Here is a 13,531-nt window from a genome sequence, read left to right as displayed (position 1 = left end):
GGCCAGGAAAAGCTGAAATCTATGGCAGCCCTCATGACACTCATGACCCGCTTTTGCGCGGGAGAAGACAGTTGGCTGGCTCGCAGCAATAACATATCAAAGAACCACGGTACTTTAGATACCAAGGATAGCAATGGCAGGTCACGTCGCAACAAAGATAAGCGCCGCGTCAATAGCGACAATACATGGCAGTCAATGCCGGATTCAGAGGCTCTAAACCCGGTCAGCGGAAAAAGGCATTCAAAAGAAGCACTCCGGGCCCGTCCAGTTTGGACCGTATACTCGATCGCTCGTGCCAAAGACATGGCACCCCCGACAAGCCAGCCAACCACACCAACAGGGAATGTTGGGTGTTCAAGCAGGCCGGCAAGTTAAACGCCGAAAACAAAGATAAGGGGCTACATAGAGATGACGAGGAAGGGCCCCGGCAGCCGAACACCGGAGGACAGAAGAGGTTCCCCCCTCAAGTGCGGACGGTGAACATGATATACGCAACCCACATCCCCAAGAGGGAGCGGAAGCGTGCGTTAAGGGATGTATATGCGTTGGAGCCAGTCGCCCCAAAGTTCAACCCATGGTCCTCCTGTCCGATCACCTTCGATCGCAGGGACCATCCCACTAGTATCCGTCATGGCGGATTCACCGCACTGGTCCTAGACAGATTTCACCTCACTCGAGTCCTTATGGACGGCGGCAGCAGCCTGAACCTGATTTATCAGGACACAATGCGCAAAATGGGTATAGACCCCTCAAGGATCAAACCCACAAAAATAACCTTCAAAGGCGTCATACCAGGTGTAGAGGCCCATTGTACAGGCTCAGTCACACTGGAAGTGGTCTTCGGATCCCCGGATAACTTCCGAAGCGAGGAGTTAATATTCGATATAGTCCCGTTCCGCAGTGGCTATCATGCACTGCTCGGGCGAACCACATTTGCGAGATTCAACGCGGTGCCACACTATGCATATCTCAAGCTCAAGATGTCAGGACCTCGGGGGGTCATCACAGTCAATGGAAACACAGAGCGCTCTCTCCGTACGGAGGAGCACACTGCGGCCCTCGCAGCAGAAGCGCAAAGCAGCCTCTTAAGGCAATCCACCAGTTCGACGATTAAAGACCTAGACACCTTCAAGCGCGCCCGGAGTAATCGGCAACAAGACCGCCTGGCACGTTCCGAGCTCGCATAGCAATGCGGCCCCACCCCAGTCCCAGCCAAACGGCGAAATCCATGCCACGCGTACATAATTACGCATTGAAAATACCATGGGCACAGGTGGGGAGGGGGACACGACTACGGCACGCCCCAAGACGCGGCTCAACCGCACTAGGGGCTTCCTGCTTTGTTATTTTTCTCTCTTTCAGGACGTTAATCTCTGGAAACCCTGTCCGGCAGTATGATTGCCGGACACACGATGCAACAACCAAGGAGGCAAAAAGCTACGTCGCACCACGGAACTCCCAGGTGGTCTCTGATACTTGCTTCAAATACCATTCCTCAGGTTGTCCTTGGAGGGGACATGTCAAATAGTCCTACTTTTGCCTTATCGCACTACTTGTATCATTCTGCTTCAACGCACCTTTTTGAATAGACAATGCATAGCACTAGACTATTACCGCATTCTCTATTCTTATATATATATATATTCATTCACAACATTCAGCACCCGTACACTTTGGTACGGCCAATATGCCAGGGGCTTAAGCGTACCCCATAATACGGCGTGAGAAGTCCGAACACTTTCAACAGTGCGGCACCCCGAACTTATAGCATTATATGCATCAGCTCCGAATCATGTCTTGGGTCAATAGTTGGGTTTGCCCGGCTCCCATGTTTTGGTACCTTACGTTCCGCTATATCGGCTAAGGTAGCACTGGGAGAACTACTGCGATTGTGCCCCGGTTCATCTGGGCAAGCACCTCAGTAGAGAAAGCTAAAATTGACTGTCATGATAAGGCGAGAGCTGGTCGCTATTCGAGAGGTCTCGAGTCCCTAAAGACTTATGCCGCTTAGAGCGAGGAGTCGGCTTTGTCCGGCTTAAAGGCGTGTATAGCGCCCCAAATTCGGCCTTCCGAATACTAGGGGCTTTGCCAAAATTTAAAATTGTAGACTTCTATGGCTAAGTGAGAGCGATAAAGCATTATAGTTCGATTGCCTTGTTCGTTGTGCTGAGCACCTCCCTCGAAGGACCCAACAATGGGAAAAAGAGTGCTCAGATTTATCTCGAACACCCCAGCACTCAGGGCATGGGGGCAGAAGCCGACGACTGGCCATCTCTCAGATTTAATAAACAGCTGCACAGAAGGTAATATTTTAAATTCAGACAAGCGTTGCATAGCGCATATGAACAAGTTTTCATAATACAGGATCACACGAGCAAGTTCATTCAAAAATTACATCATTCGCACACTCGTCCGCCACAAGACGGGCACCCTTCAGGACACCCTTATAATACATTTCGGGGTGGCGATGCTCCTTGCCCTGCGGCGGCCCCTCCTTCACCAGCTTCTTGGCGTCCATCTTGGCCCAGTGCACCTTCGCACGGGCAAAAGCCCGGCGGGCACCTTCGATGCAGACGGACCACTTGATGACTTCCAGCCGGGGGCAGGCGTCCACAAGCCGCCTCACCAGGCCAAAGTAGCTGTTGGGAAGGGAGTCGCCAGGCCACATCCGGACTATAAGGCCCCTCATGGCCTGTTCGGCCGCCTTGTGCAGCTCGATCAGTTGCTTCAGCTGGTCGCTCATAGGCATCGAGTGTTTGGTCTCAGTATACTAAGACGAGAACAACTTCTCCGTCGAGCTTCCCTCCTCGGCCTAGTAATATTTCACGGCATCCGACACGCTATGGGGCAAATCTGCGAATGCTCCTGGAGAGCTCCGGACTCGGGTAAGTAACAAGTAATTTGCTTTCACATGCTTGCTTTGCATATTGAATGCCTTACCCGCCGCTATCTTCCTCATCGCCTCAATTTCTTGGAGGGCCTTTTGGGCTTCAGCCTTGGCATGCTTTGTGCTCTCGAGGGCCACAGCAAGCTCGGACTCTCGCGTCTTCGAGTCAAGCTCCAAAGTCTCGTGTTTCTTCACGAGAGCCTGGAGCTCTCGCTGCACCTCGCCCACCCGTGCCTCTTGTCTCTCCCGCTCGGTGTGCTCCTTGGTCGCTTTGTTTTCGGCCTCGGAAACGCTTGCTTCAGGGTCACCACTTCGGTCGTGGCCCCTAGCACATTCATGATGATCCTGTCATTTCGCAACCACATTTTCTTTTTTATATATAGACAAGGTATTATTTACCTTTGTTCTTCTCGAGCTGCCTCTTGGCAAGGCCGAGCTCTTTCTCAGACCACTCGAGGTTCTGCTTCAGTGCGGCGACCTCCGCAGTCAGTGCGACATAGGTCAGCAGTGAAGCCTGCATACGCATACAGACATACTTATATTAGACTCCTGCAGATATTATTTGATCCTCTATTCGGCTTTTCTTTGTGAACACCAAATAGAGTATCAGGGGCTACTGTCTATGCGGTAATATTTTTCCTATATTTTAAATTTTACCTCAAAGTCTGCTAGAAGGCTGGCACAGGCTTCAGTCAGTCCGCTCTTGGCAGACTGAACCTTCTTGATCACCGCACTCATGATAGTACGGTGCTCTTCGTTGATGGAAGCGCCGCGAAGCGCTCCCAGCAGGTCGTCCGGTGCCTCTGGATGGACAGCGGTCACCGGCACGGATGGCTTGCCCCTCTTGGAAGGGGGCCGCCTGCCCGAGTCCGGAACCGCTGGAGGTTCCGGCGTGGTGTTCGGCTGAGGGCCGAACTTGGAGCCCCTGGGAGCCTTGCTCCCTTTGCTCCTGGAGTCCGGAAGGTCGCCTTGAGGCGCCTCCGGGATTGTCTCCCCCCGGCTCGGTGTCCCTTGAGACAATACCTCAGCATTGTCCGTAGGGCAAGGAGAGGAGGCGGTTGGAAGTGTATCACTATTCATGTCCGACGAGTCCAAGGAACCGTCTGATGAGGATACGTCGATACGGGCTTGGGGCGGACTGCATAATCATATTCGACGTTAGGAGAAGCAGTGCAACAAAAGTATGCTATGAGTTACTCTGGTATCTGAATACTTACGACTTCGCCAGGGGCTTGGCCCTGAGCAGCCACTCGTCTTCTCCGTCGGCGGCGGTGGTGGAGTAGTCCAGAAGGAGAGTCCTTCCCTTCTTGGACCCTTCGGCCTCCCCAGTTGGGGCGGCCTTCCTTTTCTTGTCTCCCCCGGCTGGAGGGGGAGAATCTTCATCTTCCTTCTCCTCGTTTTCACGGGAGGAGTGCGTCTCGGAGTTATCGGACGATGTGTCCGATACCACCTGGCGTCGGGAACTCTTTTGGGTTCCCGTGGCCTTCTTCTTGGTCTTCTTCGGCACCTCATAAGGAGCCGGAGTCCGCATCTCCGTCAGGAGAGCGTCTGCAGGGTCTTCGGGCAGAGGGGGCGGACAGTTAATCTGCTCCGATGTCTCCACCCAGTCCTGTCAAAGGCATGGGAGCTTAAACTCCGCACATGGTTAAGCTATGGGAAATAAATACCCTACCCGGTGTACAGAACTTACCGGATTCGCAGAGCGCTTCGCGCTTAACCCACGGTCCTCGGTAAGAGAAGGGGGGACCTCGGCGCCTTTGAACAACACCTTCTAGACGTCCTTATGCGTCGTGTCGAAGAGCTCGCGCAGAGTCTGGTGTTGGGCTGGGTCGAACTCCCATAAGTTGAAAGCCCGTTGTTCACACGGGAGGATCCGGCGGAAGAGCATGACTTGGACTATGTTGACAAGCTTAAGTTTCTTGCTTGTCATGTTCCGGATACACTTCTGGAGTCCGTCCAGCTCCACCGATGAGCCCCAAGACAGGCCCTTCTCCTTCCAGGAAGTGAGCCACGTGGGGATTCCAGATCGAAACTCGAGGGCCGCCACCCAGTTGGTGTCACGCGGCTCGGTGATGTAGAACCACCCCGATTGCCACCCTTTTATGGTATCCACGAAGGAGCCCTCGAGCCATATAACGTTGGGCATTTTGCCCACCATGGCCCCGCCGCATTCCGCTTGTTGGCCGCCTACTACCTTCGGCTTGATATTGAAGGTCTTCAGCCATAGGCCAAAGTGGGGCCGGATGCGGAGGAAAGCCTCGCACACGACGATGAACGCCGAGATGTTGAGGATGAAATTCGGGGCCAGATCATGAAAGTCCAGCCCATAATAGAACATGAGGCCGCGGACGAATGGATGGAGGGGAAACCCCAGTCCGCGGACGAAGTGGGGGAGGAAAACCACCCTTTCGTGAGGTTCCGGGGTAGGGACGATCTGCCCCGCGGCTGGCAGATGGTACGCGATATCCGCGGCTAAGTATCCGGCTCCACGTAGTTTTTTTATGTGTCCCTCCGTGACGGAGGAGGCCATCCACTTGCCTCCCGCTCCAGACATGTTTGGAAAGAGTTGAGGAGAAGGATGTGGACTTGGGCGCTGGAGCTCGAGTGCATGAAAATGGATGAGCAAGGAGGAAGAAGGCATGGGTAGACGAAGGTGAAACCTTATCCCTTTATAAGGGCGGACGAAACTATGCGCCCCCACCAGCCCAAGAGTTGATGGCGCGGTTGGGTTACCCACGTCCGTATTGATGGGAATCCCGTAATAAGGGGACACGATCTCTGCTTCGACAAGACGTGCCAAGGAAACCGCCTCGCGAAACACGCTGAGATAGGTTATGAAAAACGATTCGAATAAAGACTTGGCTGTGGTGTGATGCCACGCTACGGGGTACGTCAGCAGATCAGATTTGTAGAAATATTATTCTCTCTACGGTGGTATGTGGAACTTGTTTTGCAAAGCCGGACACGATCCTCGTGTTCAAAATCGTCTATGAAGTACTCGGAGGAGGAACCCGCCTTGCAATGCCGAAGACAATCTGCGCGTCGGACTCATCGTCATTGAAGCCTGATTCAGGGGCTACTGAGAGAGTCCTGGATTAGGGGGTATCTGGACAGCCGGACTATATCCTTTGGCCGGACTGTTGGACTATGAAGATACAAGATTGAAGACTTCGTCTCGTGTCTGGATGGGACTCTCCTTGGCGTGGAAGGCAAGCTTGGCAATACGGATATGTAGATCTCCTTCCTTGTAACCGACTCTGTGTAACCCTAGTCCTCTCCGGTGTCTATATAAATCGGAGGGTTTTAGTCCGTAGGACAACATACAATCATACCATAGGCTAGCTTTTAGGGTTTAGCCTCTCCGATCTCGCGGTAGATCAACTCTTGTACTACTCATATTATCAAGAATAATCAAGCAGGACGTAGGGTTTACCTCCATCAAGAGGGCCCGAACCTGGGTAAAACATTGTGTCCCCTGCCTCCTGTTACCATCCGCCTTAGACGCACAGTTTGGGACCCCCTACCCGAGATCCGCCGGTTTTGACACCGACACTCGCCGTCGGTCCGAGGGCTTAGATGACGTGTGGCGTCAATAAAAAGGTCATCCACCTCCTTGTGGTGTTTCCTCGTGGACTCCCTATCTTGTAGCGCCGAGATCTTGTGGACCCTGCTCGACTTCTGCACGGGCTCGCCATCGATGGTGACAACGGAGCAGCTCGTGCTGATGGTGGCCATGGGACCCGAGCATGGCAGGGACTCTGTCATGGACGGCTGGTGCTGGAAAGGGGGCGACATGGGAGGAGATCTCAGGGCATACGGATGCAGCAAGGGAGTGCCCTGATGTGTTCCGGCTCCTATTGGTGAAGCTAGCTGCTCGACGAGAGGAGAGAGAGAAATCAAAGGAGAGAGCGAAATCAGACATGGAAGAAAGGGGAAGGGTGCTTTGAGATTTGTTTTGCCAACTATCGGCAGGGGAAGCAGCAGGGGAAGCGGGGAAGGGTGCTTTGAGAGTCGTTTTGCCAACTGTCAACAGTGGAAGCGGGTCTCGCAACATGGGGCGTACGACCAAGGCCGTATAAGATTATTATTTTCCCCCTCTCCCTCTCCCTCGAGGAGGGCACGCGACGCAAGAGATGCAGTGGCGGCAACCCCGCCGAGTTCCAGCGGAGACGCGTTCTTATTGTGTTTTATTTCAAGAGAATAATGTGCTTGTGCACATGGTTTATGAGAGCAAACCTCAAACTCAAGAGCTAGTTGCAAAAAAGGTTAGGCAAATGATCTAATTGCTGCATGGTGAGACAAAATCAAGATAAATAACCAGGATTACCATAATCCACCATGACGCCAAAAACAGGGAATGTGCTATAGAAAATACATTAGTTACTGGGCTGATTGGCTTGCGAGATGACATAGAAATCCCTAGTGCACGGCAACGTCACTGACAAAATCGAAGAGACAGTTGCCATTCACGAAAATAAGTTAGCTCCACGGAGCAGGCCGCAACCAGGATCAACAAAGTCACAGCTCAACACCAAAGGATGCCACTACAAAACGAGGATTCTGAGTAAAAAGCTAAAAACACCCAATATATATATCAAATAGATAGGTATATTATGCTAAAAAAACACAAAAGATGCCACTTTGTACACGGAAATGCTAATAACAGTCTTCGGACTCCCAGAAGCCAACTGGTGTATTATGCGCCACCGCCATCGCGTCGTTTATCATATCAACTCTGTGCTCGGCTTATACGTCCACATCCACTTCCTCGTCGAGGTCCTCATACTGGGAAAGAAGATGCAACAAACTGTGAGCACGCATGTTCGTCATATGCAAGCCAATAACTATTCTTCTATAATAAGAAATATAGGCGGGGAGAATGTAAATGAGCAATGTCATGCTTTTTTTAGTGCATATGATAAAACAGGTTCCCGGTTTCTTGGAGGATAGTCACCTGCTCGAAGGCATTTTGGCCCACTGGAGGTACAGGCGATCTAGTCCCGTCAGCATCATTTTCTAGCGATGCATCTAGCTGTTCGTTTCTATCATCCAGTTCAACTGCCTCGTTAAGGTCATATAAGGCACGAGCAGCCATACCAGTGGAGGGCAAAGCATGCTTCACTGGAGAATCTTTCACCTGTAAGTTTAAAAATATCTACTCAATTAAGTATTCTCTTGTAATATGCAGAATTCATTCGTCAAGATGATTCATTGCTAATAGTCTAGCGACTCGATAATGAAGGAAAACTATGAGGTTCACTCGTTACTTATAAGCAAGCCAGCAATCACAATCTGACATTTAAACACAAAACTGAGATGGCATGGGGTAATAAACAAGCCAGCAATCACGATATGACATTTAACACAAAACTAAGATGGCACGGGGAAATACTGGACCTGGTCTGCAGAGGAGGCAGCATTTCCAAGCTTATTCTTTTCATCTTCCCACAGTCTCTTCTTCAAATATATAGATTTTGTTCCATCACTACCCTTACTTGTTTTATCATAGTCTGTAATATCGCCTTCTGACCTATATTTATCTGATCTAGTGAATGTATCAGTCTCTCGCTCTCTTCTTTTCTTAGCTGAAAAAATGGACAAAAGATTAGATGCAAGTATACAAGCAATATGATAGAAAGATATTTCTGCAATAATGTACAGAATGAAATCTCAATAATGTGAAGAAAAAAATTACCCCCTCCAATGTTTCTACATAGTAATTAATCACATGCAATAATGTACAGAATGAAATCTCAATAATGTGAAGAAAAAAATTACCCCCTCCAATGTTTCTACATAGTAATTAATCACATGTATTTAATGCTTAAGATTAACAGTTGGAACCTTTAGCTATTGCTTAATACTTAATAAGATGGGTTGCTTAAACATGTTAAGATGCATATGGAAGTAAAAATATGTACGAGATCCACATTGTGCTGATCATCATATGTTCTTCAGCAGTATATATAAATCATCCAAGAATCCAAGCAACCTACCAGCTTTTGCCTCATCACTAGTTGAGTATGGGATTGATCGCTTTTTAGCTGGAGTAGCATTTGGACTCCTTTCATAAGGTCCATTTAGATCTTCATCAACATGGACGCTGGAAGCTTCTTCATTAGCACCACGCTTTAAAATTTCTGAAGCAAGCATATCACCAAGTCTCTCAAAACGAGCTTGTGACCTGCACAGCTCCAATAGTCAATACTTAGTTACTACAAATTCGCAAGTCATGAAAGATACTCCCTCTGTAAACTAATATAAGAGTGTTTAGATTACTACTTTAGTATTCTAAACGCTCTTATATTTCTTTACGGAGGGTGTAGAATATAGTGATGTAAGCAAGCCAAGAATGTATTTCATTACAAGATTTAATATTGATGAGTATGCACCTTTTCAACTCCTCCCGAGCTTTCATAAAACGGACATGAGCTTTTAGGAACTTCTTCATTTTTGACGTCATTCTACGTTGGAATCATAATTCAATATGAGAACAGGATATCTACATAATAAAACCACCTAGCTATTGATATTAATAATAAAGAAAGTGACCAAATTGGCATGCGCAAGTGTTGCTTAGATACCTATGACATTCTTCTTTCTCCCTCCTCAGCTGCTGATCAAGGTCACTTACTTGGCTAGAAATCCTGCGCACTTCGTCCATTTTCTCATCCAAAACAATCTACAGAGTAAATGTTAATTAGAGCACGGAGTGAAGATTTTAGAAGGTCGGCCGATGTAAATGACATACATTGAACAAAGGGCATAAATAACAATTTAATCTTTTTTCTTTTAACATGGTACGCTAACATTTACTAGCTATGTTCAAGAAATATGATATTCTGGACATTAATAGTCTCCCACATAAATATAGCCTTGCCAACAAGTTGGGTTCGATGTTTGGCAAAAACACATACATTTCTGGGTGGAATGTGTAACAATGCACAACATTGCATTGAAACAAAAACTGACCTCGAGATGAGATTTATCGTCACGCAGAGCCTCCATATCTGATCTAACTTGTTTCAGCTGCACAATATTCAAATTTTGAAAAATTCAGAATTTCAATATGGAAAATGTGACAAAGGTGCATGTGATCTATAAACTGGATTACACAGTGCTCAAAGCCTCATACCTCCTTTTCATAATCCTCTTTCTCGTCACCACTAGTGACTTTTTCCTTTTTCCTATCATTATTATCAGAGATAGGAGAACTCTTAGATGAGTTTGTTTCTCCATCATCCATCTTCTTTTCATGCCTCCTCTCACTGAAAGATTGAAGATAACATAAACAGTAAATTACAAGATAAACATGACTTGCTCATATTCAAGACAGATAGAACATATCTAGTAAACCAACAAATCCAGTGAGACTGCAGTGAAGTGTGCTGCATTGCATTCCATTTAGATTGGAACAAATCATAGTTATCTGCTATGTTGATAACAATTAAGCATATAAGAATACAAGATAACTTAAAAAATACTAATGTGTTCAAAGTATTTTTACAATTAAATGGCTCCAAAAGACGAGGATCATATGTTGAACTGCAATATATACCTCTTCCTGCTGGGAGACCGTGAAAAGCTAGACTCTGCAAGCAAAATTACAAATAAGAACGTATAGCAGGAGCAAGCAGAACGTAGAAGTGAACAGGTGTGTGTGTGTGTGTGTGTGTGTGAGAGAGAGAGAGAGAGAGAGAGAGTTTACCCCTTTCTCGAGAAGTTGGTCTTCGATCGTGTAGGGAACGATGACCCCTGAAATCTCTTCCAGGGGAATGCCTCCTGCGAGGTGAGAACCTCCTTTCAATCCTGCCTCTGAAATCACCACCTCTATAATCTCTTCTCCCTAAAAGAAACGAAGGTTTACAAGTTTTATACAAGGAAGAACTCATGTCAACAGAGTAAAATGGAGCGATAAGGAGAGAAGGACACCCATAAGCCTGTCAAGCTTACCACGAACTTGATCTACAAGATTATTCAATTAGCAATAAGTAGCAGCAGCTCCAGGATAATGTCATTAGCCATGCAAAAAAAACGCAGCGCCAAAAAATAATACGCAAGCAGACACCAAGATACAATGATGCATCCATTAGGATAATACCAATACTCATAATGTTGATCATCTGAAGTGAAATAGATGGAAGCTCCATAAACAGCCCATACAGCAATTATGATGAAATAAGGTCTGCCATAATCCAGATATCACCATATAAATGTACTAGCATTTGTCCAGATATCTTCGGCGACTTGGATTGCCAGCGATAAGAATACTTCCCAATGAAACTAGTTGATGTGCCATGATCAAAAGATATGCAACTTGGTTCATTGCAAAGCCTGCTAATCATTCAGTGGACTCTGCCGTGATCATAGCACATCAAACATATTATGGGTATCAATCAAAGGAGGCCAATACCCTCAAAGGTTCACCTTCTGATACAGCCCGAGCATTTAGTGGTCACGACAAATCATCGAAATACCAATCGAAGAAATCTATAGAAAAGGCCATGTTATCCTCTGGCAGCAGTCGAGTCTAACAAATTTGTGATGGCAATTAAATCAAAAGACAACCAGTAAGAATGCCACCTAATTCTGCAACAAGCTTCCAGTTGTTAGAATGCTTACTCAATTGTTATCTATCTGCAGCAGCTGATGTTCAATTCAAGCAGTAGTACGAAAATCATAGTAAACCACCCAAGCACAATAAGCCACAACACATGGAACACATAGATTAAATGAATCATGAAGCAAACACAAAAATAACTTGTCAACATCATGTCGCCTAGAAAATAGAAAAATGCTCCAGAAACGTCCATCCATAATAATCCAATTCAGACATATCATTCCTTAAGGACTAGCATGGGCAAATTCTCATAAATACATCCTTCTAGTCAACCTGATCTCCAAAAGAAATAAAAATTAACCATTTGTAATGTGTCGTTCATGTGGCTGGCAAACAACTCATAATGACCGTGTTGTTCTTCAGAGGTAACCGTTTCATTTCGCTAAGATACAAATCACCCGAATTTCGCGAACGACCATTCTTGGTGGGATCCAAAACCCAATCTTTCCAGCATTCAGCCATCTTTGGCAGTATTCCATACCCTAGATTTCCCAACATTCAATCATGCACCTAGATTTCCGTAGATCTACACCCTAACTACCATAAAAATCAAGAGAATTAGGCAACATCCAACCCTCCCCGCATCTCGCTACGACAGAAACCCTAAACCCCGGGCGAGGATCTCGGGGAGAAACGACAGGCGACCGAACAGGAGGGGCAATGGGGTGGCGGGCACGGGGAGAGAGGGCGCGCATACGTACCGGCGTGGTGGGGCGGGAAGGTGGGCCGGGAGGAGGGGGGCCGGCGGAGCTCGGCCGTGCCGTGGGCGAAGCTGCAGAGCTCGCGGTCGCAGTTGCCGTTCTGCCACAGCGCGCACATCTTGGTCTTGTACGCCGGGCCGCGGCGCGGAGGGGGCAACATCGCTCGCCGGCGGGGGGAGTCCCGATCGCGGGGGCTAGAGGGGAGGGGAGGATGCGGATGCCCTAGGTAGGCGGAGCACCTGGGTCGGGAGGAGGAGCGGAGATGGGCTGGGGTGGGTTCGGGCACTTGCCAGGAGATGGCGTATAAGTATGGTTTTTTTTTCAGTGTATAAGTGTATTATTTATGTGTACCAGTTTTGATAATCTTGAAATAGACTCCCCTCTATTGTTTAACTTGGTTGCTGATGTTTTTATCAAAATGCTCAAAGAAGCCACTTCCCAAAACTTAATCTCGGGGTTTCTGCCCCATGTGATTCCTGGAGGTGTGGTTAGTCTGCAATATGCAGACGGCACCATACTCTTCTTGAAAAACTCTGGTCATAAAGCAAGGAATTTTAAATGGCTTTTGTCATGTTTTGAGAACTTATCTGGAATGAAAATTAACTTTCACAAAAGTGATTTCATGACTATCAATGTTGAGGAGGCAACTGCTAAGGAGTTTGCATAAATCTTCGGTTGTAAAAAAAAGGCTCATTCCCTGTAAAGTATCTGAGAGTGCCTCTGCACTATGATAAACTTAAAAGAGAAGATCTCCAGCCTATCATTGACAGAATCATTAAAGGCATTTCTGGTTGGCTGGGAAGATATCTCATTTATAAATGGAAAATTATATTGTTGTGTGCTTGTGTGATTAGTATTTCTGCTTACTTAATGTCCGTGATCAAATTTCCTAAGTGGGCAATCAATGTCATTAACTCTCAAATGGCTCATTTCTTTTGAGGGAATTTGGGAGATCAACACAAATACCACCTAGCCAATTGGGGCTTAATTAATAGGAAGAAGGAATTTGAGGGTTTGGGGTTCCCAATATTAAAGAATATAATATGGCCTTGCTAGCTTCTTGGGGTAAAAGATTCTTTGATCACCCTGACTCGGACTGGACTAAACTCCTCTTGTATAAATACAGAGTTAATTCCCCCAATCTCCTCTGGGCTAAAAGTGAAGGGGGCTCTACCTTTTGGAAGTGTATTACTTGGGCCATGGCAGCAGCAAAAATCTTCTATAGATGGAGGTTGGGAGATGGGAATCTCATTAGCTTTTGGCATGATGTGTGGGTGGGGGATTGTTCCTTTAAAGTACAATTTTGGGACCTACTCCCCCCGT

The 13,531-nt window shown here is 47.3% G+C and overlaps 1 protein-coding gene across 4 annotated transcripts; it reads right to left on the bottom strand.

The window, feature by feature from the left end:
• Positions 1-7,322: 7,322 nt before the first annotated feature.
• LOC125515976 (zinc finger CCCH domain-containing protein 13-like) lies at positions 7,323-12,501 on the bottom strand. 4 transcript variants are annotated; one of them, XM_048681454.1, is made up of 13 exons: positions 12,209-12,501; positions 11,471-11,476; positions 10,841-10,852; positions 10,596-10,733; positions 10,446-10,479; positions 10,023-10,155; positions 9,860-9,916; positions 9,472-9,569; positions 9,280-9,351; positions 8,884-9,071; positions 8,285-8,472; positions 7,842-8,024; positions 7,323-7,672 (listed from the first exon to the last, which is right to left on the bottom strand). In XM_048681454.1, exons 1-13 carry the CDS (start codon positions 12,366-12,368, stop codon positions 7,634-7,636), a joined length of 1,308 nt encoding a protein of 435 aa, XP_048537411.1. In that variant the 5' UTR covers positions 12,369-12,501; the 3' UTR covers positions 7,323-7,633. The 4 variants fall into 4 exon arrangements, with proteins under 4 accessions (XP_048537411.1, XP_048537413.1, XP_048537412.1 ...); XM_048681456.1 differs by lacking the exon at positions 10,841-10,852; XM_048681455.1 differs by lacking the exon at positions 11,471-11,476.
• Positions 12,502-13,531: the final 1,030 nt, after the last annotated feature.

This window comes from Triticum urartu, chromosome 6 (assembly GCF_003073215.2).
Source record: "Triticum urartu cultivar G1812 chromosome 6, Tu2.1, whole genome shotgun sequence".
Lineage (NCBI taxonomy): Eukaryota > Viridiplantae > Streptophyta > Magnoliopsida > Poales > Poaceae > Triticum > Triticum urartu.
Note: the sequence above shows the minus strand (reverse complement) of the source record. Positions and strands in the feature narration are given on the sequence as shown.

What these genes read in the sequence shown, in the direction of transcription:
- LOC125515976 (XM_048681454.1), bottom strand. Translation starts at nt 12,368, where the DNA reads ATGTTGCCCCCTCCGCGCCGCGGCCCGGCGTACAAGACCAAGATGTGC. An exon ending in CGGTCTCCCAGCAGGAAGAG is followed by an intron (nt 10,156 to 10,445) that starts GTATATATTGCA and finishes TCAATCTTTCAG; the next exon opens with TGAGAGGAGGCATGAAAAGA. An exon ending in GAGAAAGAAGAATGTCATAG is followed by an intron (nt 9,352 to 9,471) that starts GTATCTAAGCAA and finishes ATTCCAACGTAG; the next exon opens with AATGACGTCAAAAATGAAGA.